This window comes from Tasmannia lanceolata, unplaced genomic scaffold, assembly GCF_043159265.1.
Source record: "Tasmannia lanceolata isolate RefF3 unplaced genomic scaffold, GAP_Taslan_0.1 ptg000015l, whole genome shotgun sequence".
Taxonomy (NCBI): Eukaryota; Viridiplantae; Streptophyta; class Magnoliopsida; order Canellales; family Winteraceae; genus Tasmannia; species Tasmannia lanceolata.
Window position 1 is genome coordinate 46,573,604 of NW_027518692.1, and position 24,088 is coordinate 46,597,691.

Sequence of the window (24,088 nt, forward strand, 5' to 3'; positions counted from 1 at the left end):
TAAGATCCTCCAAAAATCAAAGGATTAGCATCATCTTTTGAAGATTTTTGGGGCATGACCTATATATTGCTGGGACAACAAATGAATGGTTTAGATCATTTCTTAAATAATAACAGAATGGTTTACATGCGTACCATTTATTACCAAATTACCCTTTCCCCATTAGATCGAATGACATCATCCATTGCACACTTCCAATCACAGATGATTATCTCTCAAAACTTTTATAGGGTGCTTGGATTTATCTTGATTCTTTTCATGAAAAATGAGTTTCTTACATTTGGCTAATTTATTTTTCATGTATTCGAGGGAATTAATGTTATGGAAAAAATATTACGTGAAAAAAATTTCCAGGTTACTCTTCTGAAAAAAGCAAAAATATTTTTCTTTTTAGGAAAAAAAAACCCATAGAAAATGAGTTAACCAAACGCTAGAAAATTCATTAACCGTGGGAATAATTTTCCTGTAAAAATTCTTGAAATTATTCCAATGAAGAAGGAATCATTGAATCTGGAAATCCTTAATCTAAGAGTCCAGAATCACATAGAAGACTCTTTTAGTTTTTGCATAATTCCTCTTAAAATGCGCTTTTTGTTGAAGTCCCAAAAAAGAGGGGTCACAGGTGAGGGTGAGGGGAAGGGGGAGTGTTGAAGTATAAATAATTAAATAACACCGTATCTAACTGCTTAAGCTTTTGCCACGAAATTCTGTCCGCATTCCTTCTTCAAAATGCCATTCCCGTTCTATGGGGGGCAGAATCAGAAAATCGCTCTATAGAATGGTTACCAAAGGTCAAAAAAGAAATAAATAAGATAACCTTAATTCCTACCTTCTTTGATTTGTTTAGCAATAGAACTCAAATATCAAAATGTAACATCTTCCTCGTGGTCCAACAAATGCCAAGAACCATTAGCCCCTTGCACCATTCCCTTGTTCTTCTCAACCCACCAAGAAATAGGCACAAGATATTCATCCTTCAAAGCATCCGTGTATTTATTCACAAGAGCTACATCACGCTTAATTTCTAGCTGAAACCCTTCTTTGCTCCCTTTGGTTCCTGCAACTCCATGCAAATAACCCTCCAAGTGATGGCAGCTTATCACATTCCCAGGGTTCTTTAAGTAATTAGATTTCCGAGTATCGATCATTAGTTCCACACCAACATCTTGAAAACCTAATGGTAGATAACTTGGAACAATGTCCATGGCGTTTCGAACACGCAACAATCGTAGGTATTCCAATTCAGAGAAGAGCTGCTTGAAATTATCATCTCCTACGCGAGGACTGGCAAAGACAATGGCGGTGACTGGGAATGCCTTGTCAGGGCGATCTTTGGGCTTGTTCATCTCGTTGGAGACAATGTCCACCGCATTTAATGTGCCTAGGGCGGCTCCCAAGCTGTGTCCGGTTATGGTTATGCTAATTTCCTCATCACTAAATTCTTCCACTAGTCTCCTTACTTCGCTTAAAACCTGCAAATTTTCAACTCTATGGTTACTCACATTGCTCTTAAGTATAAATGATTAAATAACACCAACTCTAACTGCTTAAGCTTTTGGAGTAATTGGTTGTTTCACATGGTATTAGAGCTATTGCCTCACGGCAGGTCCTGTTTTTAAAGCCCAACTACTCCTTGGACCTTGGTATTAAAAATCCACATGTATGGCCAATGCTAAAAGAGGGGCCACATGTGTCACATATGCGGCCAACCCAAAAAAAAAAGGGGCCATATGTGAGGGCAGTGTTGAAGTATAAATGAATCAACAGCTTAAGCTTTTGTAGTGCTAGCTTGTTGAGTCAACGCAAAGCTTTGACGAGTTGATTAAAGTAGCTCTTAAGTATAAATGATTAAATAACACCAACTCTAACTGCTTAAGCTTTTGGAGTAATTGGTTGTTTCACATGGTATTAGAGCTATTGCCTCACGGCAGGTCCTGTTTTTAAAGCCCAACTACTCCTTGGACCTTGGTATTAAAAATCCACATGTATGGCCAATGCTAAAAGAGGGGCCACATGTGTCACATATGCGGCCAACCCAAAAAAAAAAGGGGCCATATGTGAGGGCAGTGTTGAAGTATAAATGAATCAACAGCTTAAGCTTTTGTAGTGCTAGCTTGTTGAGTCAACGCAAAGCTTTGACGAGTTGATTAAAGTAGTTAATAAAGTGAGTTGACTCACCAGCTTGGAAAGGGATAAGCCCGCTATAAGTTTTAAAAACCCACAAACTCGGATTTGGTTTTGAAAGACCAAAGCCACCACAAAAACGTAAGGAATACAGGTATAAATATGAGGAATGCTAAACTGAAGAGTATTTGCAAAAATCAGCGGCGCCCCCATTGGATCCACCTAATCAAAGTTCATTCGTAATAGCACTAAAACATGTAAAAATAATTGTGCTCGATTTCTTACCAAGTTAGAAATGACACATTCGAGTTGACTTGGCTCTACCCACTATTGAGTCAAGGCAATTGTTTGGAAATTTTTAAGCATGATTTGTATCAATCTCGGGTCATGATAGTTATTGCTAGCAATTTTCGCAGAAAGGCGTTTCGCGGCTAGTTGTTGCATGAGAGAGCCGCTGCCACACATGCTAACTTTTCAGCAGATTTTGTCTTATTCATTTAATTCATCTGAGGTGGCTACTCTCACATGCAACAGCAAGCAGCGGAGGGCCTTTATGCGTAAGTCACTAGCAAATCCGATTTAACAATATTTGAAATTGTCAAATTTGCACATTTAGCAAAAGAAAATAAGGTTTCGCCCGTAGTTGTCTGAGTAGAAAGCAAGTGCGAGAAGCGATAAAGGAATCGGAAGTCAGAAGTGGAGGTTTAGAAAAGAGAAAATGTTGGAAGCGAAAAGCTCTAAAGAAAGTAGAGAGAAAATGTCTGGGAAGCAAACAAGAAATACATAGAAATAGTAGGATTGTATTAGGTTAGGAAGGAAATGTTAATATAGGTAGGGATTACAAGGAAATGTTAATAAATCATATGAATTTACAATTTCATATGATTTATTCATGTATGTTTAATATTATGTTTTCGGAAAAAGATACACATAATTTCCATTTGAAACTTAAGACGGGTTTTCAAGTTTTAAATGCATTCTTTTTTTAAATATGCTCCTTCAACATTGTAAAAAGGAGAAAATATTCTTTTATGAAGAAATGATCGTCTAAATAGGAAGCATTGCTCTTAATTAAGAAGAAAAGCGTAAGAAGCGTATGGGAAGCACGCTTGCCTTAAATTTTCTGAAGCGAGAAGAACTTAGCTTCTGAAGCGAATTTCCGTGGAAGCGAGCTTCCCATCCAACTAGAAAGTTTCCGGCAACTATGGTATTGCTTGAAATATTAAGATATATGATTTGAATTAACCTGATCTCTGGCACTCACCTTATTGAATGGCGACCGTGGATCCTTGGTAGTATATATGGAGAGCCAACCCTGATGCACCTTGGGAACATTTCTAGCCCCAAAAGAGTCAGTACCCAATACTTTAGAAGCCGGAATCAAGGCAAAATCTAAATCATTAACCCATTCCAATGCTTGCTGGGTCCCCCTCCATGCAATCACAATATCTCTCCTCCCTAAAGCCTTCATCCCTTCATCAGTAGCCACAGCTACATATCCAATCCAGTTTGAATCCTCACTCCAAGCTTCCCCAGACAAGGACTTTATTATGAATGCATTAGGGACTTCGATCCCAGATGTAGCGTACAAGAATTTAGTCACTTTGTATTTGAATGGATTGCCATTCACAAGGCCTACCTTTTTGAAGAAATCTCCCCTCGCATACCGGCTACTACCGGCGAACTTTGATGCCTTCTCAGTGTTGAAGGCATCATAGGTTGCCTGAGCCATATCGCCATAGTGAAGGATATTGTACCGTAGATCGATGTCGAGTGGATCAATCAGATCTTTCCAGTTATCCCTGCCGTTGATCTCCCACCATCTATTTGCAATGTTTCTTGACATTTCGGCTACCCAAGGCCAGAAATGTTTTGTTTTGCCTTAGGTTCTTGTTACACCCATATCTATTTATACATGGACAAGTTATTATATTAACCTTGGTAGAACATTGGAGCCCTCATTTCTTACATCGGAATGTAGCATTAAAATTTGTTAGGTAGCACCGTCAATGAGATTTAATTCATCCTTTGAAGTTTTCTAAAGGCAATGCTTATGGACACAACAACATGAAAGGAGGCATGTCTTTCTTCTAAGGCTTGACCAAACAACAGGGGAGAGAGATAGATGGAAGTTGCTTGCAAGCTTAGTAGACTGTTAGCTTTGGGAGATGACATTGAAGAAGGCAGGGGAAGTGAGATGTGGCTTCAACAGGTTAGACATGGGGGAGAATGTGGGTCCAACCGGGATGATTTTTTAATCTCTAAGATTAGCTTTATGGCACGTTTGGCTACCATGAATTTGTTTTCTTGCTTAGTAGACTGTTGGCTTTGGGAGATGACATTGAAGAAGGCAGGGGAAGTGAGATGTGGCTTCAACAGGTTAGACATGGGGGAGAATGTGGGTCCAACTGGGATGATTTTTTAATCTCTAAGATTAGCTTTATAGCACGTTTGGCTACCATGAATTTGTTTTCTTGCTTAGTAGACTGTTAGCTTTGGGAGATGACATTGAAGAAGGCAGGGTAAGTGAGATGTGGCTTCCACAGGTTAGACATGGGGAGAATGTGGGTCCAACCGGGATGATTTTTTAATCTCTAAGATTAGCTTTATGGCACGTTTGGCTACCATGAATTTGTTTTCTTTATAAATTGGTTTCTCCAAGTGGAGATGAGGCCAAGAGGGTGAAGTCGCGCTAAATATCAGGGAACTAAATCCAGGAAACTAGTGTACGATTTGGGCATTCTTCTACTGCCTCAACTCTAACAATTGAATTAACTACTAATTTTTATGTAGTTAAGCTTTGGGCTGCAGTAAACATCTATGCCTCAATAGGATAAGTTGCACCGATTATCCTTATTCTAATGACAACATCAGCAACACCCCACAGCATGATCACACTCACTCTAATCAAATGGAGTTAGTAAGCCTAAAATTCCTTCCCTTATGTAGGGACCCCGGTAGAAATCACTCTAAAATACCAGCCGTTAAGGGGAGGGTGCCCATTCCCTTATAAGCCCATCCACATGATGTGGGTTAATTTGCTTTTGTGTGGAAACCCCAACAATCTCTCTTGTTGGGACCTGCGTAGAACACCCGTAAAAAGTAGCCCGTAAGGGGAGGGCGCCATCTAATCTGACCCACCCTAAAGACCAAGTCTGACCTTTACTGTAGCCATCAGAACAAAATTCACTATATCCCCTCCTAAGAGTGTAGGCGAACCACTGAAATGAAAAGCCCATGTAGTATTAACGCTCCTAATTAGAGGCTAATTAATGATTATGGCGTGCCTTGGTATACGATCTCCCCTTGTTGCTTGCTCCGATTGTATCAGGAAGCATTCCTCAGTAGTCTACAGAAGCCTCTCAATTGGAATTCCATTTTCTCACAAATCTTCTCGATTTCCTTTGGCCACCAGAGTTTTTTCAATGGAAGCCGAGCAAAAAGAAAAAGCAGGAGGCAGCTGTGAAAATCCTCTAATGAACCTCTTGTTCGTTGAGATGGGTGTTGGCTACGATCAACACGGGTAATTCGAATTCACGCCTCGCTTTTCTCTTTCCTCTTCTTGTGAAATTCTTGGAGAATCTCTAGTGAAATTTCCAGCCCCTCTTCTTCTTCTTTTTTCTCAGGCAAGATATTACGGCCGCGGCTATGCGGGCATGCAGGGATGCGATCTCTTCCAATTCAATTCCAGCTTTCCGGAGAGGTATGCTTTTTGGATTTAGTGTCTGGGATTGGGATTTTCCCCCCTTTTTTTTTTGGTAATGTTTTGTTGCATATGTTGGGTTTGTAATGGGTTTGTGTTTTTGGCTGGATTTACTGTCAAAGGGTATTTGAGGATTTTTGGGTCTTGGGTTTAGTTGAATTTGGGAAGTTGATTTTGTTGGCTTTTGCAAATTAGGGCTGGAACTGGGTTTATCATTTGCCTTTTTATAATTAGGGTTTTATGGGTTTGATTCTTGATGAATTTGGCTTTGGGTTTTTCAAATTAGGGCCAGAAATTGGTTTAACAAGTGTCTTTGAAATTGTTTGAATTTGGAATTAGGGCTGGAACTGGCTTTAGTATTTGTCTTTGTTATTAGAGGATTCTGGGTCGCTGAATTTGGCTTTGGGTTTTGTAAATTAGGGCCGGAAATTGGTTTAACAAGTGTCTTCGAATGTGGTTGAATTTAGGTATTGGGTTTGCCTGGCTTTTCCATGTTCGGGCTGGAAATTGGTTTAGCAATTGTCTTGTTTTATGTTTTAGGGTTTGAACTTTTGGATTTGGGAAATCATTCGTACGGCTATGACGATATCAGCACTCCTTAAAAAAATCATTGCACTGTCCAAATTCTTATGATGTCGTACCGCCATTGGTAATTGTAGCAAGCCATTCATTGACACTCATCTCAGTTTCCTTTTCTCCCAAATTCTTATTTTTCAAATCTTCGTTTTCTATTTGAGTTGAGGTGCCTTTCTTAAGGTGCATGCCTGAAATAATTCATCTACTCTGTTGATGTACCTCGATTCCTTGAAATGTGTGCATGGTAGAGTACTTTCAAATTCTGATGCTTACTCCCATGACGATCAGCCCGTGATGTCTTGCCTGTCGAGGCTTTCTTTTGCCCACTGAGGCATTGGTCCATAGTGGCCCACTCTTATAAGGATCTTTATTCCAAAACTGGTCCATGATGACTCGTCCATCAAGGCTTGAGTTTTACTCAACCCATTTAGGTAATCATTTGTTGAGGTTCATAAGTGTGCATCAAATTGGTGAATTTATTAGGAATTTTTTTTTTTTTTTGTGGGTGGGCCGTGGGGGGATGGGGGCGGGCGGGGATCTATTGTAATCAAACGTATTTCGATTTTCAATTCATATACGTTTGACAAGCAGGTCGCTTGAACACTATCGATAGCTTGAAAAAACGTTGTTTTAGCCTCGTCAGCAGATGCGTTTTATGCTAGGAAGCTGAGGAGACGATAGATCACCTATTCTTACACTGTCCATATTCGTACAGAATGGAGTGCACTACTTCGATCTTTCGATTTGCTATGGGTAATGGAGGGGGAAATTAAAGAGGTAATTCTAAACTGGCAGTGTGCCTTCACGATTGCCTGGGAGAATCTCTATGGAAATCCTTACCATTCGCTATCATTTGACACAGAACGGAACAACAGGGTATTCTCTGACAAGTCGAAACATTGGAGGCATGTTATCCTGAAAATTAAGCTATCGATTATTTGATGGTCAAAGGGGAGAGGACTGATGCCACATCAAATGGGAATTGCATTGAAAAATTGGAAGGCGGTGATACAGGAAAGAAGGTCTCGGCAGGTAATCACTCTGCAATGGATACCACCTGGGGAGGGATGGTTGAAGCTGAATTTTGATGGAAGCTCGCTTGGCAATCCGGGCCCGGCTGGTTTTGGGGGCTTAATACGAGACCAAATGGGCAGACCATATTCCGGCCCTGCCGGTACTTGTGACGCTACGAGGCGGAGGCGAGGGGGCTTTTATTCGGTCTCAGGTGGTACGCTTTGTATAATTTGGTACCATTGATTGTCGAGGGTGATTCCTCCAATGTCATCTCTTGGGCGGGAAATAAAAGTGGCGGACCTTGGAGGTTATACCATATTATTGATGAGATCAGGGACCTCATTCGTAAAATTCACCCTCAGCTCATACACCGGAGAAGAACGGCTAACTTTGCGGTGGATATTCTGGCTAAAGAAGGTGTAGCTTTAATGTAAACAAATGTAATTTGCACCGACCAAATGGGCTATCTGTAAGCACTTTGTAATTAAGCTTTATGCTTTTGTATCGGACTTCTTGTCCCACCCCTTTATTAATAAATCTTTGTTAATTTTCAAAAACAAAAAAATTCATATACGTTTGATGGGCAATGCTAGAATATGTGAGATCCAACCATTGGATTAGGTGTAGATCTCACCGTTGTATTACGTTGGTGATAGATTAAGCGGGTTAAATGAGGTAACTTAGTTAGATTATGCAGCTAGATTAAATTAATAATTATGTTAGAATAGAATATTGCATTCTTGTCTCTTTCCATGTTTATCATAGCATCTTTCTATATTTATCCCGTTGAGTGTTTTATATGAACACACATTAGGGCTCTTGGAATTCATCCAAGAAAGCACGTTTAATAGAAGATTTCCATTTTATGATAAGATACTATGCCAAACCTTAATATGAATCACATGGGAAGCCTAATCTGGTCCCATCTACAGCATTAGTACAATTCCAGACCATTCAATTGGCAGGATCCATCATGACCCAACTGTCCGATCAATTGCTTGCAAAATGGACGTATAAGAACAATATGAGCAAGTGTCCATATTTAAATTCTATGATCAAGCATTAGAATTTTTCAAAGGGGTGATTTTTTTTTTCATGAAAGATACCATATATTAATCCAATGACAGATTGCAAATTCACGTCGTTGGGCAGTGAATTCCCAGTATACAAGGAATCCCTCAAAGAGCCGATTTGGCAAGCCGATCAGCCTAATCGTTAGTACATCTATTGATAAGAGAAAAATAAAAGGTTCTCCCTCTCTGCACATCTCTTATCTCATCCAAGAATTTGGCTAGTCTATGCGGACCATCATTTATCCCCTTAGCCCACGAAATGGCATTTGAGGAATCCCCTTCCACCTCGAGAGTTCCCGCTATTTGATCACGAAAGTTGCACAAACCCAGGTGGAGAGCCCGAGTCACTGCTTCAGTTGAATCTGCTATGCCAATCAGACCGGAGAAGGCAAACAATATGTCACTCAAGGAATCCATGAAAACCCCACCAACAACCATGCAAATGAGTGATTTCCATGTTATGTCAACATCAAATTTGGGGACAACCCGATGAAGGACTTGATCATGCTCACATTATGTGGGTGGGCCAATATGAAGCTTCTTTTAAGTTCTCATAGTATCATTCCCCCCTTTGAGTCTTTGAGTTGTGTCAGTATTTTGGTTTAGAAATGAGCTTCTCTTTTATGATGGTGAAAATTTGTACTAGTGCGTCGGAATCTTGAAGTAGACAGATACCGATACCTGGCAATGTATGTGATTATTTATTTGGGCCTGCTGTTGTTTTTGCTTGCATTTTTCTATGGAAATTGGTCTAAGGATTTAGCGTTGTAATATATTGACAGGGTCGATACCGGGTGTGAATTCCGATCAGATGAAGCTTCAGATCAAGCTAGGAGTTCCTCGATCTGCCCAGCCATTTCTGGATATTGAGAGGGTGAAGTCTGTCTTTCCCTAGTGAGTATTGCAGCTATAAGCATATTTATTCTTCTTAAATGTTTTCCTTTCCTGAGAAAGTGAATATAAACTATATTAAAACAAGGAGGCTGATGTTGACTTTCCTTCTGATGGATTCACCCTTGCCTTTATTTAAACATAAAACTTTCTCTGGCTGACAGATTGTAACAGACAACTGGAGAAGTTTATATAATTGTGTGTCACTTTCAAAACAAGAGGGTGTAAATATCAGTTTCCTACTTTGCATGGCACTTGGGAAAGTTGAGTAAGCATCAATGTTGATTGGGTCCTCTGTGTAAACTAGTGTAAATATCAAAGTTGGGAAAGCACCACAGGGTCGATACCGGGTGTTGATTGGGTCCTCTGTGTAAATATTAGTTTCCTCTGTGACTGTGAACTATACATCACAAAGTAGTAGACTAATCAATTGTTTAGTGGGATATTGGTGCAGTGCATTATTCAAATTTCATTCAGAGATATAATTAAACTAGAGTGATGTTTTTTACATCGGTTCTCATGCGAGTTAAATTGGGTTCCTAGGTTACTTTCAAATTGTTCGTATAAGAATGTTCCTTAGGCCTTATTCGAATTTCATTCACAGATGTAATTAAACTAGAGTGATGTTTTTTACAGCGGTCTTGAGGTAGAAAGAATTTAAAAGGGATATAGTCTGCCAGAACCATATACATGCATGTTTATTCTTAATCTAAGTTATTAACCATCGTTCTGTTGAATGTTCGTAGTTTTACTGAATATCCTGTACTCTTTCCCAAGTATAATTATTTAATATGGTGCACTTTGCTTATTCATTGGTTAGGTCAATCCCAGCATAAATTATTTGGCAAGAGAGTATTTCACTGAGTATGTCCAACTTTGTGTTGCAAATCATAAAATGAGACATCCCTCTCTCTCTCTCTCTCTCTCTCTCTCTCTCTCTCTCTCTCTCTCTCTCTCTCTCTCTCTCTCTCTCTCCACATGCACGCACAGGGAGAGAGAGAGAGAGAGAGAGAGAGAGAGAGAGAGAGAGAGAGATATTTCCTTCTCTGGCAAATGTGATTGTGATGGAAATACATGAACCAAATTCATACTGGATTTCTCTATAGCAGTGTTGAATGCAATGATTCTTTCTTAATATTAATGAAATTAACGTCAGTGTGTTTTATGGATGCAGTGGTAAAATTATAAGTTTTGACGTTGTCGATGGTGGATTGATATGTTCAAGTGGCGTCTGCCTGGAAGCAATGGGAGATAAAAATGATGATTGCTATGTAGTCAATGCTGCAGTGTACGTTGGTTACTGATGCTTTTGTTGCACTATCTCTTGTTTTGGGACTTGAACTTCAGTTCTTTGGGAGGTCAGTTTTTTGTATATCTCTACACAATTAACTACACAATTAAATCACATTTTTGTGATCGGTAGTCAATTGAAGTGATTGGTCAGCTTACCATAGATTTAATGTTCTTTACTTTTCAGCATGTTTTTTTGGTTAGGTAATCTTCAATTTAGTAATCATCTGTAGGGATTGTTATATAATATAATCTGAATCTAGTTTAGTGAACAGCTATGAGTTGACTCAACTTATCAGTTTGCCACTATAAGGGTGCTAATCTCGTTATGAAATTGCATTGGTACAACGGGGGAATAATCTCTACACATTGTAAGGGAGACCTTGTGATGTAGGAACGATTATATAAGCCAACTAGGTGAGGGAATCAAGGGTAATATGTGAAGGGTTTTGTCTAATTAGATGGGTTTTAAGGTAAGGGAGCAATTCAGTAAGGGATTATGGACAGATTGGAGTAATAGGATGGGTAGGAGACTGTTATGACAGATCTGAAGGGGTTTCGTCTAATTGGATGGATTTTCAGGGTAAAGGAATATGGCATAGTTCAATAACGAATTTGGAAAGATTGGATGAGTAATAGAATGTTTATAGGGGCTATTGGGACTGGTTAGGGGTTAAATCGTAGATTTAAGACTAGTATGGGGCTTCAAATATTAGGAAAAAAATCAAAACTGACCTTATTCATTGGAGTAGCGTGTCTAACGATGCACCGAGCTATAGTATTGGAGAGATTCTTAGAACTGGAAATTGATAATTTCTGGAAAAAAAAAAATAGATAAATAAAAATGACTCCAAAGTGGTTCCCTCCACTCCAGGTTGCTCCAAATTGAACTTTGATGGTACCTCTAAAGAGAACCTGGGCCGGGCGGGCATTGGGAGGCTTTTTCGAAACTTGGAAGGACAGCAGGTGTATGTGATGCAAATGAGGCGGAAGAGCTTTGTTGTGGGACCTGAGATGGTTTGCAACTAACGGCTTGGGACCACTAATAATCGAAGGCGATTCGTCCAACGTTATTACATGGGCAAGTGGCAAAGCAATTGGACCACGGGTGCTCGCTAGCATCATTTATGAAATTAGAGATTTGGCAGAGCAAATCATGCCTAAATTTCAGCATTTGAAGTGGTCGGCAAATGAAGACGCAAATAAGTTAGCCAAAGATGGGCCGGACAGGGAGGAAATGATAATCATAAGTTACCAGCTGAGATAAAAAAATTCAGATTGCGCAGTTCAGAGGGTGCTGCTACAGATCAAGGGAACCCACTTATAGGGATATGATAATCATAAATTATTAACTGACGCAAATAGGCCCCCATAGTTGTATTTCAGATACTTTGCCAATTTAATAAAATTTCTGTTACTTTCCTCAGGATAAAAAAAAGATATTAGGGAAAAGTTGTAGTCACTACAGATCAAGGGAACACACTTGTAGGGACTCTTGGTAGTGGATTACAGAAGGATTTGTAATAAATAGTTGACTGAAAATTTCTGGTTTAGGGACTGGTTTGGGTGGTCGATGCCTCAATGATAGCAGGTCATACATATTTACAAGCAGACCTAACCAATTTGGAATTATTTGTTCCAAGTTGGGTATGGATGACATCTACGACCCAATTTGAGGGGAGATAAGAGTCCACTATGTTTATTATATGGTCTTAGTTCATTAGCATTGTTTATTTTTATGCTTATTTGATTGGATCCATCTCTGGATGGCCCTAATAGCATGCTAATGGAATACTTGTAATGCTCCTAAGTTATAAATACACTGAATTAGTGGGGCTGAAGTTAATAGAACCCTCACAAATACCCTCCTCTCTTCCTCCTTTCCATCATCTTCCTTCTACTTTCAACCTTTGTGAATGAAGATGCTCAACTTCAATTCCATTGAACTAATTTAAATCCTATTTCGACCCCTATTTCAGACTCCTAATCATATTAAATCACAGACTAGCATAAGACGACTCCCAAAAATTAATTCCTAATTTGGATAAAACTCTTAAAAATCCTACGTTTAATATTCTAAGTTCCCATCAAAACTTGGACTCCTACGTATTTAAGATCCCTCCTAAAATCCCTTGTTTCTCCGTTTCTTTGTCTCAATATTATTTTCTCCAACTTGCAGATTACTAGGGTTACAGTTGTGCAATTTGAAAGATTTCTGGCCTCCATGGCAGAAGCCCTTTAAAAATTGAAAAAAAAAAATTAATGAAAACTACTAGCACCGAAAAGCTCTCGTGAATCCTAGACTAAGTTCCTTATTTCATTAATTCATATTGGAGCTATACAATGATATTCATATACATGAAGGTCTAATGACCTAAATTGATGAACTAGTTCTTGCAAAACTTATGTTTAATGCTTGTTCTTGTAGCTTTGATACCAAATGATGTAAAAGAAGAGGGAAAAATGTTCTTAACATTTTCGGCTATGTGAAAGTCATCTAAGCTAGCTGATCCAGAGTCTAGCAAACTTTCTAAAAGTAAAATCAGATCTAGCCTTTAATCTACCTTTAAATCTCATATCTCGGTTAACAATTCACAGTGAAATCAATCAAATATAACTGTGGGATCTTGAGATTAAGGCCACGTTTGGATACCCACAAGATTTAGATTTGGATTTAGTTGATATTTTAAACTGGATCAGATCCTTAGGTTTCCAAATCAGCTACAACAGTGGAAAAAAATCCGATTTTCAAATCTGTTCTGCAAGACATTATTTGGAAATCAATATTTGTGGCAACTTTACCGTCGCTGATCTTCGACGTTGCTCCTGCAGCAGCGAGACATCTCTCTCTCTCTCTCTCTCTCTCTCTCTCTCTCTCTCTCTCTCTCTCTAAACATGATCATGAAGATGATTGATGTATTTTGTATCTAAGACTCAAATCCAAATCAAAATACAAATGCATGAGGTATCCAAACAGGCCCTAAGTCTATTTATAAATTTGATGGTTGAGATTAAACTCAATCTGATTGTCATATTTAAGAATTGCACCAATAATAATAAAACTTAAGTATCGTGAGAAACTTTAAAATATGAAATCAATGATTACAGAGGGCCTTTTCAATTTCGAACAAAAAGTAGAAAGTTAATGGTGAAAATATAAACTTAAAAGATGAAGGAGATAGACACAGGGCTTCACACCACTGGACTTAAGGCTTCACACCCATGGGTGATTGAGTAATCTCTTCACAATGAACTCTTCGATTTACAGACATTCTTTTTTTTTTTTCCTTTTTTTTTTAAATTCAATAAACATTACTTCGTACTGATAGCCCAAAGGCTTTACATCATAAATATAGACTCGTAAAGCTTAATAGAAACTAGAAAGCTCTAGACCCCTAACATAAAAGACCCACCCTTATACATAAAACCTTAAATTCTAGAGACTTTCCACAAAAACCTGTGAAAATATGAAAACCCAACTGGCCTCTATTAAAAAAATGTCACAAGGTTTGAATGCGCCTATCTATGGTTGAGTTCCCCTGCCACTAGTCCAGCTAGTGAACAGTTCTTGCGGGCAGGAAGCATTGGTGCAGGCCCTACTGTTCCCGTTTAGTGGGCTGGTTGGGAAGAAATTGTTGGGGGTTCCACGCAAAAGCAAAAATCCCACAATGGAAATGTGAATGGATGTGGATGGGCTTATAAGGGCTTGGGTATCCTCACCTTAACAGCTAGCTTTTAAGGGTGAGTTCTATCTGGGTCCCAGAAGTTGTATTGGATCAATCTAAACGATAAGCAATCTTATGATTTCCTTTCGAAACTAAAGTTCATACACTTGCGATGCTTATATTTTTTTTCCTCTTCGAATTTCCTTTTTAACAGTAAAATCCATAAGCCCAATAAATTACAGGAATGTTAACCCAAAGATGGAAGGGAGAAAGAAAAACTAAAATGAAAAAAAATATACGTACAACTAAAATTACAAGATATATTTGGATGAACGTGGCCATTTTTTTCAAATTTAATTTGGGCTATAACCCTTCCTCCATTATCTTCAAAGGATGAGCGCAGAATATAAGAGCTGGTTCCATGTATCTGGAAGGCCCGAGATGCACCAGTGGCTGCAGTCCATGCCCGGGTGATCGCCACTGTATGCGGATGGGTGTGCGTCTTTTCTAAGTTGTGAGAGCAATGTTACATCGAGCAAATACACGGGTTTAGTCATCTTTTTAAGAACACTTAGTAGCACTGAAGATGGCGCAAGAGAACCTCCTGGGTACACTGATCCGCTCACTGGCTGTGTCTGCCCATAGCAGTTCTTTGCCGATGGTTCGCCCCAATCATTTCCGCTGGTTTGATGCAAAATATGTAGAAACCCAAGTAAGATTATGAATTAGATTTGAGCGAAAGAGAACATTCAAGTCTACATTACTAAGGCCCTGTTTGTTTTGAATCAAACACAATTTTGAGTCCTATTATCAGTCTTGGATTCAATATCCATTCTCAAAATCCAGAGGGTACTCATAAACAGGCGAATATATCACTTCCCACCCAAAGAAAAGCTCAGCTTTTTGCGAAGAAACGTATGGCACTAGCATTCTGGAACTGACAAAAAAATGTCCTAAAGACCCTTTTAATTTGCTAGTGCTTTGGGAACCATCTTAATGTCAATTTCGGAAAAATAGAACTTACTCGTAATGGATCGGAGAAATCCCTTGGAAGAAGACTTTGGTTGAGGCAGGATTCACATAGGTGTCAACCCATTCAGCCCATGTACTGATACCCTTTGCAAAAGCCAGAAGTCGATCCATGTCTTTGAATACCACATTTCCTTCTTGCAAATAGTCCCATCTGCAGAATGGTGTAAATATCATTTCTTCCCTTCTTATTCTTTGAATATATAATCAGCAATACATAGAGAGTGATCTATGAGTTCGGAGAGATCGTACGGTTGACTGCTTCCTGTATGGATCCACCAATGCCACGTGTTGAAGATCAACATGTCCATGCCTAGCCATGCATTCCCGCTCTCGATGGAGTCCAGTTTCAATACAACCCCTATACTCTCACTTACTAGATCTACTAGATAGGTACTACGATAATACATCAAAGACACCCCATAATCCTGCAAAATTATTATCCTTCTTTATTCAGTTCAGCCAATGGAGAGCCGGAAAAAAAACAAAAAAATAAAGAGTTGCTCGCTACGAATGCGCTCCTCTTATAACGTGATTTAACGTGAAAAAGTGTTGCAGTTGCCCAACACTGCCCTTATGTGGCCGCTAATCAGTCTCTAACATTGCCCTTACCTTTATATAATCTAAAAAGGAAAAATTGCCAATGAGGGACACCAAAATACAAGAATTGTGAATGGGGGACACAAATTTGAAAAATTGTTAAAGAGGGTTGATAACCCCCTTTTGAGAGTTTGATAACCCCATTTAGAGGGTTGATAACCCCCATTTCGTCCCCCTCTAACAATTTTTAAAAGTGCCCCCCCCCCCCCCCCCCCCCCGGTCGGCAATTCTCGTATTTTGATTTCCCCCATTGGCAATTTTTCCATCTAAAAAAAAATAGTGACACAACATTTTTGCAAAATAACGTAAATACCCTTCACGATGCCTTTGCCTTTTGTAATCCTGATTTTTCTCCGGATTACGATCTACTTTTAATACACTATCGTCCAAATTGTAGGGGTGCAACCCAAGATAGCATTCCCTCAACCCTAACCCGATCCAACCCGAGCCTCTGGTTGAGAATGGTCAACCCTAACCCAACCCGCCTCCAAATCGGGTCAGATTGGTTTCTTGCCAAACAGAAAAATACGAGGAAAAAAACATAATCATAAGGAAATCATAATAAAATTAGAGCACAGAGGTCGGGGTCAGGTCGGGTTGCCAGGGCCTCAACCCTAACCCAACCCAAAATTAAACCGGGTTGCCTTTTTACAACCCTAACCAAACCCAACCCGGGAAAATGCCAACCCAACCCGAGCCAAAATCGGGTTGAACCTGTCGGGTTCGGGTTGAGCCCGACCCAAGTTGCACCCCTAGTGGAAACCTCAATAGATTGGAGGGTTAGGATCATCATATGGAGATGATTTATGGGATATAACCTAGTTATGTTGTGGCCCAACAAATGAGCGGTTTGGATCATCGTACTAAGTGGGCCCACTGTACTTTCAAGAGACATGCACTTTAGGCCTCACACAATATAGAATTTCTCATTTACTAGTGGGTATGAAACTATGAATATGATTTTGGTAATTCCACTTGGAGAGAAAGAGAGAGATGGGCCCATTGTACTTTTTGAGAGTCGTTAGGGCCTCACGCCATATAAGATTTCACATTTAGTAGTGGGTATGATTTTGGTAATTCCACCGGAGAGAAAGAGAGGGTCGTAAGTAGGGGTGCAACTCGGGTCTGGTTGGGGTCAACCCTAACCCAACCCCCCTCTAAATCGGGTCTTGTTGAGTCAGGTTGGATTCGGGTCATCTATGACCAAACAAAAAAAATACAAGAAAGAAAATCATAATCATGATAAAATGAGAAGACGGATGTTCGGATCGGGTCGGGTTGCCAAGGCCTCAACCCTAACCCAACCCGAATTTAAATCGGGTTGGCTTTTCCCAGGCCAACCGGAGAAAATGCCAACCCAACCCGAGCCAAAATCGGATTGAACCCGTCGGGTTCAGGTTGAGCCCGACCCAAGTTACACCCCTACCAAAATGTTTTGAATTTAAATATGATAATTTCCAAATAAGATTTATGGGAAATGATATATTCACCTTTTTTTTCCTTGACAAAGGAGGGGGCGAATATATCACTTCCCTATTTATAATAGGGGATTTGCTTTATGGACTATTTAAGAAATGGTATAATTTATGGATTCCAAAGAGGTATCCATGTTCTATTTGCAAATAAGATTAAATTAAAAATCGTATTTGTAAATAAGGATAACTTTACCCACAAAAAAAAAATCCCTCAACTTTTCTGATTGCAATAAAATGCAAGTTGCAGGTGTTGAAAGTTTGTAAGAAAAAACATTAAAGTTGAGTTGGGTGCCCGTGCCTATCAAAACAAGAAGGAATATATAACTTGTTGAATTATTGCTGCAGGCGGGAAAGGTAGGATAGCCAACCAGACGACCTTTATCCAGCGGTTGTTGCATGTGGGGACCACCACCAACTAGGCTGGTGCTTGTTGGTGACCCCACAGTCGTCTATTTCAAATGTGGGTCCCACATGTTATAATTGAATGGCTTTAATAATTGACCATACTGAAATCTTGGTTTAAAGCAACTGCAGGCTCTGTTCACTTCTTTTCCCCGAAAAGGTGTTTTCCTTTCCTTTCCAGGTGACATGACAGAAGGAAAAGGAATCCAGGGAAACTGTTAACGAAAATGTTTTGTTTTACTTGGAAAGCCTCTTTCTGATATATTTAATCGGAAACCAAATCTCGAGTAACAGGGAAAAAGTCAATTGCCACGTCATTTTCAACTTTTAAATAAAAAATTCTACATCTGATAATATTTTTTCCTGGAAAAGAAGTGAACACAAAAATTCTGTCTTGTCAAGGTCTTGGCAGGAAAAAAATGACTGTTTTTCAGAAAAAACAGCACCAGAGAAAAGAAGTGAGTAGAGCTTGAATATTTCATCAGGGAAATTTTGATGTTGAGAGAAAATCACATGCCCGCTGGTCTTTTCCCATATAATGAAAATCACTTGTAGATGTCAAGCTCAAGTTGGTATCAATCCAATAGGAAAAGTGCAAAACAAAGTGAGTTGTGCCGTTATCAAAATATGGTGGTTGGCACATCACTTTATGTTGTTGATATCCTCACTATTTTTCTTATAGTGGCACTACTGACTTTGTTTTATAATTTTTTAAGGGATTTGGTAGGGACCATCGCAGAAGGCTTTTCACAGACAGGCTGTTGCATGAGAGACAAGCACCTCAGATGAATTTAAATGAATGAGACAAAATCTGAGCCTATGTGGCTGCTCTCTCATGCAACAGCAAGTTCATGCAATGCCTTCTGCGATGGTCCCTAGCAAATCTTTTTTTTTTTTTTAATTAGCATTTTAGGGCTGTTACAATACTGAAGATGGTAGGCACCACGTATTGGGCTGTTACAATACTGCAAAAATCTTCTCCATTGGATGAGATTCTAACCCTTCCACGTGTGAGCGTTTTATATTGTCATTAGTGAACTTTTTAGCCGTCTATTTTACATGAAATATATAGGAGGGTAAAGGTGGAAAAACAAATTGGGAAATAGTCAATTTAGGGCAGGGACCAACAAGTGACTGGTCCAGACCATCCAAATAAATGGGCTCCAATGTAATTTTTTGTTAAATGATATGCTCACCCACATTTCTTTCCTGGGCACCCCTTGTAGCGTAAAAAGTGTAATCATAGATACACTAAAAGGTAGTTGTCAGGAGAAGAAAAGGGGGTCACTTCCCCCTTTTTTTTTCCTTTGTCTGATTTTGTGTTTCCATGGAAATCGCGACATAATTTCTCTGGGGCCATTTGGATACGCGGATCTTAGAATCTTGGATATCCTAAAAATCCAAGATGAGAGACGAGAGAAGGAGACTGTCTGTCCATTTTTTATTTATTTCTTGCCTTCTTTCGGTCGAGCGAGAGAGTATGAGATCATACCGTGTTTCCAGGTTTTAGAAATCTCAACCCTCGAGGTTCCCAAAGAAGAGATTTTATTTGGAACCAACCTCTCTTGATTTTTTATCCAAAAAAAGTCCCATTTTTTTACTTTTCCTCGGATAAAAAATCAAGGGTGGCAGGTTTTCCCTCTCACCGCTGCCACATATAATGTCTCCCCAGAGAAACCCACTCTTAAAATCAACACCGGAGAAAAAACATAAAAACGTTGAAAAAGGCATAAAATAACATAAAGAAGAGAACCTGGAGTAATGATTGTGCATGTCATAATAAAGAGGTAATAATAAATGAATGAAATCGGCATGTGGGTAGGGCTGGCAATTTCACCTAGAAAAGCGGGGATCCGCCCCGCCCCCGCCCCGCTTGGGAGGGGATTCCCCGATTTGAGTGGGGAAGAGGAAGGGGAAGGGGATTTAAATTCCCCGGTGCGGGGAAGGGGATGGAGTTCGCCCCGCCCCGCCCCACCCCGCATTAATGCCATTTTTTTCTTGTATTTTTTTAAGTGTTTTTTTTTTTTTTTGGGAAAACTACTAGAAACCCCTTGGATCAAAACATATCTACAAGATTCCCCCAAAATTTTCATAATTTCCATTAGTACAGTTTTGTCCCTGAAATAGCTTTTTATGTTTGCTTTTACCCATAATCCATTGGGCATTGTCCCTCATTATATTAGTATATTACCCTTAGAAATCCCTAAAATCTCTCCATCGAACAATCACTGTAAGGCAACATTAAATTCTTTGAAAATCTCCCTCCCCCAAATAAAAGCAACATCTCTCTGATGAGTGATGAGATTTTATATGGTGTGCGCTCGTATAGTCCATTATTTTTCAAAAAGTAATGTATGGGCTACACCATAGGATGATCCAAACCGTCCATTTGATAGGCTACAATTTAAAAGTACTTTACAGGCTACACCATAGATCATCCAAACCGTCCATTTGATGGGCAACAACGTAAATAGATTGCGGCCCAAAAATCATTTCCATAGGGTGATTGCAATCCTCCGATCTGTAGAAGGTACCATAATATGCAATTCCTCTATAGATCAGAGGGTTGGGATTATCCTATGGAAATGATTTTTGGGCCACAACCTATTTACGTTGTGGCCCATCAAATAGACAGTTTGGATTATCCTACAATGTGCCCATCAAGTGGAAGGTTTGGATCATCCTATGCCTATGGTAGTATGATGTGCCCATCAAATGGACGGTTTGGATCTTCCTATGGTGTGGCACGTACAGTGCTTTTTGGCAAGTGGGATTGGGAATTAGGGATCTACTAGGGACTATTGATCAATTAAATGAATCTGAGAGCAACCACCTTTGTCCCCATGTTAATAAAATGAATAAGACAAAATCTTAGCCTATGTAGGTTGTGTGGCTACTCTCACATGCAACAGCCAAGCCGCAACATGCCTGAAGTGATTGTCCTTAGCAAATCTTTAGTTTTAAACCTAACATTTAACAAAGTAAAGTGAGAAAGTAAAGTGATTGTCCCCAAAGGATGCGGGGCGGGGAAGGGGAGGGGATGGGGATTAGATATTCCCCGTGGGGAGGGGAGGGGGATTCCCCACCATCCCCGCAGTGGGGAGGGGAAGGGGAGGGGGAAAATTCCCCGCCAGAGGGGAAGGAGTAGGGGACCCCAACATCCGGCCCCGACCCGCCCCGTTGCCAGCCCTACATGTGGGGTCTTCTCAATTATGAAAATCTAAAGGGGAAGGACATCAGCACAACCATTATTTAATATTTGCACAAACTCAACTTGTCTTTTCCTTTTTAATTGGTTTGTAAGAGCTTTTTGGGAACTGGAATAACCTGTATATACAGATCTTTAAATAATAAACGACGAGATGGGTTAGTGCAATTATAAAACATGGTTGTGCTGATATCATTTCTGACCATGAAAAAACACAGTGGATGAATATAATGGGAAGCAACAAAACTCACCTCAAATATCAATGACGAGAGAGCGTCTTTCCTAACAAAAGAGGTCTTGGATTGCGGGACTGCAGCGTGGAGCATGCAACTAAGTGATTGCCACTGATTCAGACTCAGTGAATCCCCCACAAACATCATCCTCTTCCCTCTAAATCTCTCTAAAAAATCCAACCCATTGAATCTGCAATACCCAAATACCCAATTAAAAACATAAGATTCACATATAAAGCATACATAAGATTAAAATAAGTGGCTTTGCTGAAATTCCAAGGCTTAAATAGCCCGGATTAGCACAAAAGAAAAGGTCTTATTGTGTAAGCCCGTATGGTGATGTATTTTTCAAAAGTATTGCACTCCTTACACCATAGGATGATCCAAACCGAACGTTTGATAGGCCAGAAATGTAAATACGTTGTGCCCCAAAACCATCTCCATAGGGCGGTCCCAACCCTCCGATCCATAATATCCTGTTTCACTATAGATCGGAGGGCTAGGATCACCCAATGGAAATGAATTTTTGGGCACAACATATTTACGTTATGGCCCATCAAATGGACGGTTTGGATCATTCCATGGTGTAAACCGTACAATACTTTTCGTAAAATATTAGACTGTAGAGGCTTACACCATATAAAATTTCGGACTTATTTGCTTGGGGAATGAAATAAGAAAAAGTACCTTGGTAACTCGCAAGCGTTGGGCTTCCATCTAAATTTAAGGTAGAGTTTATCGGGTCGACCGTATTTTTGGCAGTCGAATTCTGGACTAATGAAGGGACAGGTTGATGAATCGTAAAGAGGATATGAAGGGTCATATACCCAACTCCCTTGGAAAAAATTACAAGTGCTTATTTGTTTTCTATCAGTAAAACTGGTGTGGTTGTAAAAATGGTCTGATTTGGTTTGATGGAGAAAGAGAAGGAGCAAGAAAGCAGCTAGAAAAGAGGAGCTAAAGCCTCGGAATCCGATACCCATAGAAGGAGAGGAGAGGGGAAAAGAATTAGAAAGGTGGGGAAAGAGGAGGGAAGGGATGGGAAATTTAAGCGAGGTTGTGGGCAGAAGATTCTCGGGCTCACATGCTTTGTGCCAAAAATAATCATATATTTTTGGATGATCGAGCATGGTTTTGAGTGGATATTTTGGATTCATTTGCGTATGTAAGATAGGAAAGAGAGAGAGACGTTTTATCAGGTCTGAGAGAAAACGTATCGTGAGGGAAGGTGGAGGACCAGGCGTTTCTTTTGGGTGGGACCCACTTACCTCGTGTTATACAGGGCCAGTGTCTGTGAACATATTTTATCCATAATTTTGTAGCTTAGTGCCCTTGTAACTTGTCTCTGTCTTACTGTTTCATCAAGCATTTTAAACTATTTTTGGCTTTTGGTTTTAGTTTTTTCATTCTTCGCTACAGCAAGGAAGAGATTTTACTAGTTAATAAGTGTCTTAAGTCTATATATTAAAATATACATTGTAGCAGGTTCATAATATCAAGAGAGGGGGTGTATAATGGGGACTACATATCAGCTACCATTGTGGGGTAAGAAGAATGCTATTAAAGAGACCATTTTGGTCATGGGACACAATCCTCTTTGCAGGCAAAATGCTAGGTACAGACCCACATAATAGTTGTTGGTAATAGGAAAATGAACTGAGGATGCCAAGTAACCTTAGGTCAGCGCTAGAGGAAATGGCTTTGTTATGATCGGAGTGGCCTTTGCCTGCGCAATCGGCCTAGCCCATATGCAGGGCTTGCAGGCAAAGGCTGGCATCCTCCTTTGGGTTATTGGAAGTAGCATCCTCATGTCGCTTCTTGCTCGTACTTTTCTCACTAAATGCAATAAACAGGTCCAAAGTGGATTGAATAATAATGAGAGTAGTGAGAAGATGATGGCTTCGATGTTGGATAGGGAAGGTGTTTAATAGAAAACAATGATTGGAAGCCATTGGGCAGGCCTTTCTCAATCAATTCTCTTGCATTATAATCTGTAAGGGTTTTGTTAACGAGTCTGGTTGAAAAGAATCTACAGTGTTTGAGAAAAAAGACTGAAAAGACAAGTAAAACTCTTAATCCCTATGTAAATTTATTGTAGATTTACATTTTCAATGCACCTTAACGAGTCCTTTATTTATCAACTTTTATTTTCGTCGTTTTTTACAAAGCGTAGTTTATTACAAAGCGTAGAACAAGTCCTTTATTTATCAACTTCTATTTTCGTCATCTTATTTTTAGCCTACTTTTTAGGCCTCAAATTTTGTTTCTATGGCTTGATTTTAGCATTCATTAGAAAGTTTTTTCCATTACCTATCTAACAAGCCTAAGATCACACAATTTCAACGTAATTTGAGGAAGTTATGAGCATTTTACAAACGTGATACATGTTTATTACGAGATTTCAATTTTAGGGTTACTTTAGTCAAGTTTTTAGGTTTTGTTTAAGTTATTTTAGATAGACGGCTGAGATTTATTTCTTAGGTTTTAAGTTAGCTTTTAGGGTTTCTTTTCTTATAAATAGATATTATTAGAGCATTGTAACTAGGGGTGGCAAAATTGGCCGAACCGAACCGGAACCGAGCCGAAACCAAACCGAAAATTCGGTTTCAGTTTGGTTGTTTGGTTCAAATTTCGGTTTGGTTCGATTTGGGGATCAAACCGAACCGAAACCGAATATTTCCAATGATTATGAGTAAGGGGTGGCAAAATTGGTGGAACCGAACCGAAAATTCGGTTTCGGTTCAGTTTCAGTTTGGTAAAACCAAACTGATTCAAATTTTGGTTCAATTTGGTTTGGGGGTCAAA

At 39.5% G+C, this 24,088-nt stretch overlaps 3 protein-coding genes across 5 annotated transcripts; 1 reads left to right on the top strand and 2 right to left on the bottom strand.

Moving 5' to 3' along the window:
- Window positions 1–625: 625 nt before the first annotated feature.
- Window positions 626–3,998, bottom strand: LOC143846360 (phospholipase A1-IIgamma-like). Of its 2 annotated transcripts, none has more exons than XM_077354791.1 (2): window positions 3,389–3,998; window positions 626–1,472 (listed from the first exon to the last, which is right to left on the bottom strand). In XM_077354791.1, the coding sequence occupies exons 1-2, from the start codon at window positions 3,968–3,970 to the stop codon at window positions 864–866; spliced, it is 1,191 nt and encodes a 396-aa protein (XP_077210906.1). In that variant the 5' UTR covers window positions 3,971–3,998; the 3' UTR covers window positions 626–863. The 2 variants fall into 2 exon arrangements, with proteins under 2 accessions (XP_077210906.1, XP_077210905.1); XM_077354790.1 differs by having other exon boundaries at window positions 3,371–3,998.
- Window positions 3,999–5,088: 1,090 nt separating this feature from the next.
- Window positions 5,089–10,834, top strand: LOC143891580 (50S ribosomal protein L34). 2 transcript variants are annotated; one of them, XM_077396075.1, is made up of 4 exons: window positions 5,248–5,647; window positions 5,751–5,827; window positions 9,273–9,384; window positions 10,556–10,834. In XM_077396075.1, exons 1-4 carry the CDS (start codon window positions 5,397–5,399, stop codon window positions 10,683–10,685), a joined length of 570 nt encoding a protein of 189 aa, XP_077252190.1. In that variant the 5' UTR covers window positions 5,248–5,396; the 3' UTR covers window positions 10,686–10,834. The 2 variants fall into 2 exon arrangements, with proteins under 2 accessions (XP_077252191.1, XP_077252190.1); XM_077396076.1 differs by lacking the exons at window positions 9,273–9,384; window positions 10,556–10,834 and adding an exon at window positions 7,119–7,989 and having other exon boundaries at window positions 5,089–5,647.
- A 3,664-nt stretch (window positions 10,835–14,498) lies between these two features.
- On the bottom strand, window positions 14,499–22,425 carry LOC143891582 (protein trichome birefringence-like 39). Its single transcript, XM_077396078.1, has 5 exons — window positions 21,971–22,425; window positions 21,302–21,473; window positions 15,618–15,793; window positions 15,361–15,519; window positions 14,499–15,017 (listed from the first exon to the last, which is right to left on the bottom strand). Exons 1-5 carry the CDS (start codon window positions 22,411–22,413, stop codon window positions 14,723–14,725), a joined length of 1,245 nt encoding a protein of 414 aa, XP_077252193.1. The 5' UTR covers window positions 22,414–22,425; the 3' UTR covers window positions 14,499–14,722.
- Window positions 22,426–24,088: the final 1,663 nt, after the last annotated feature.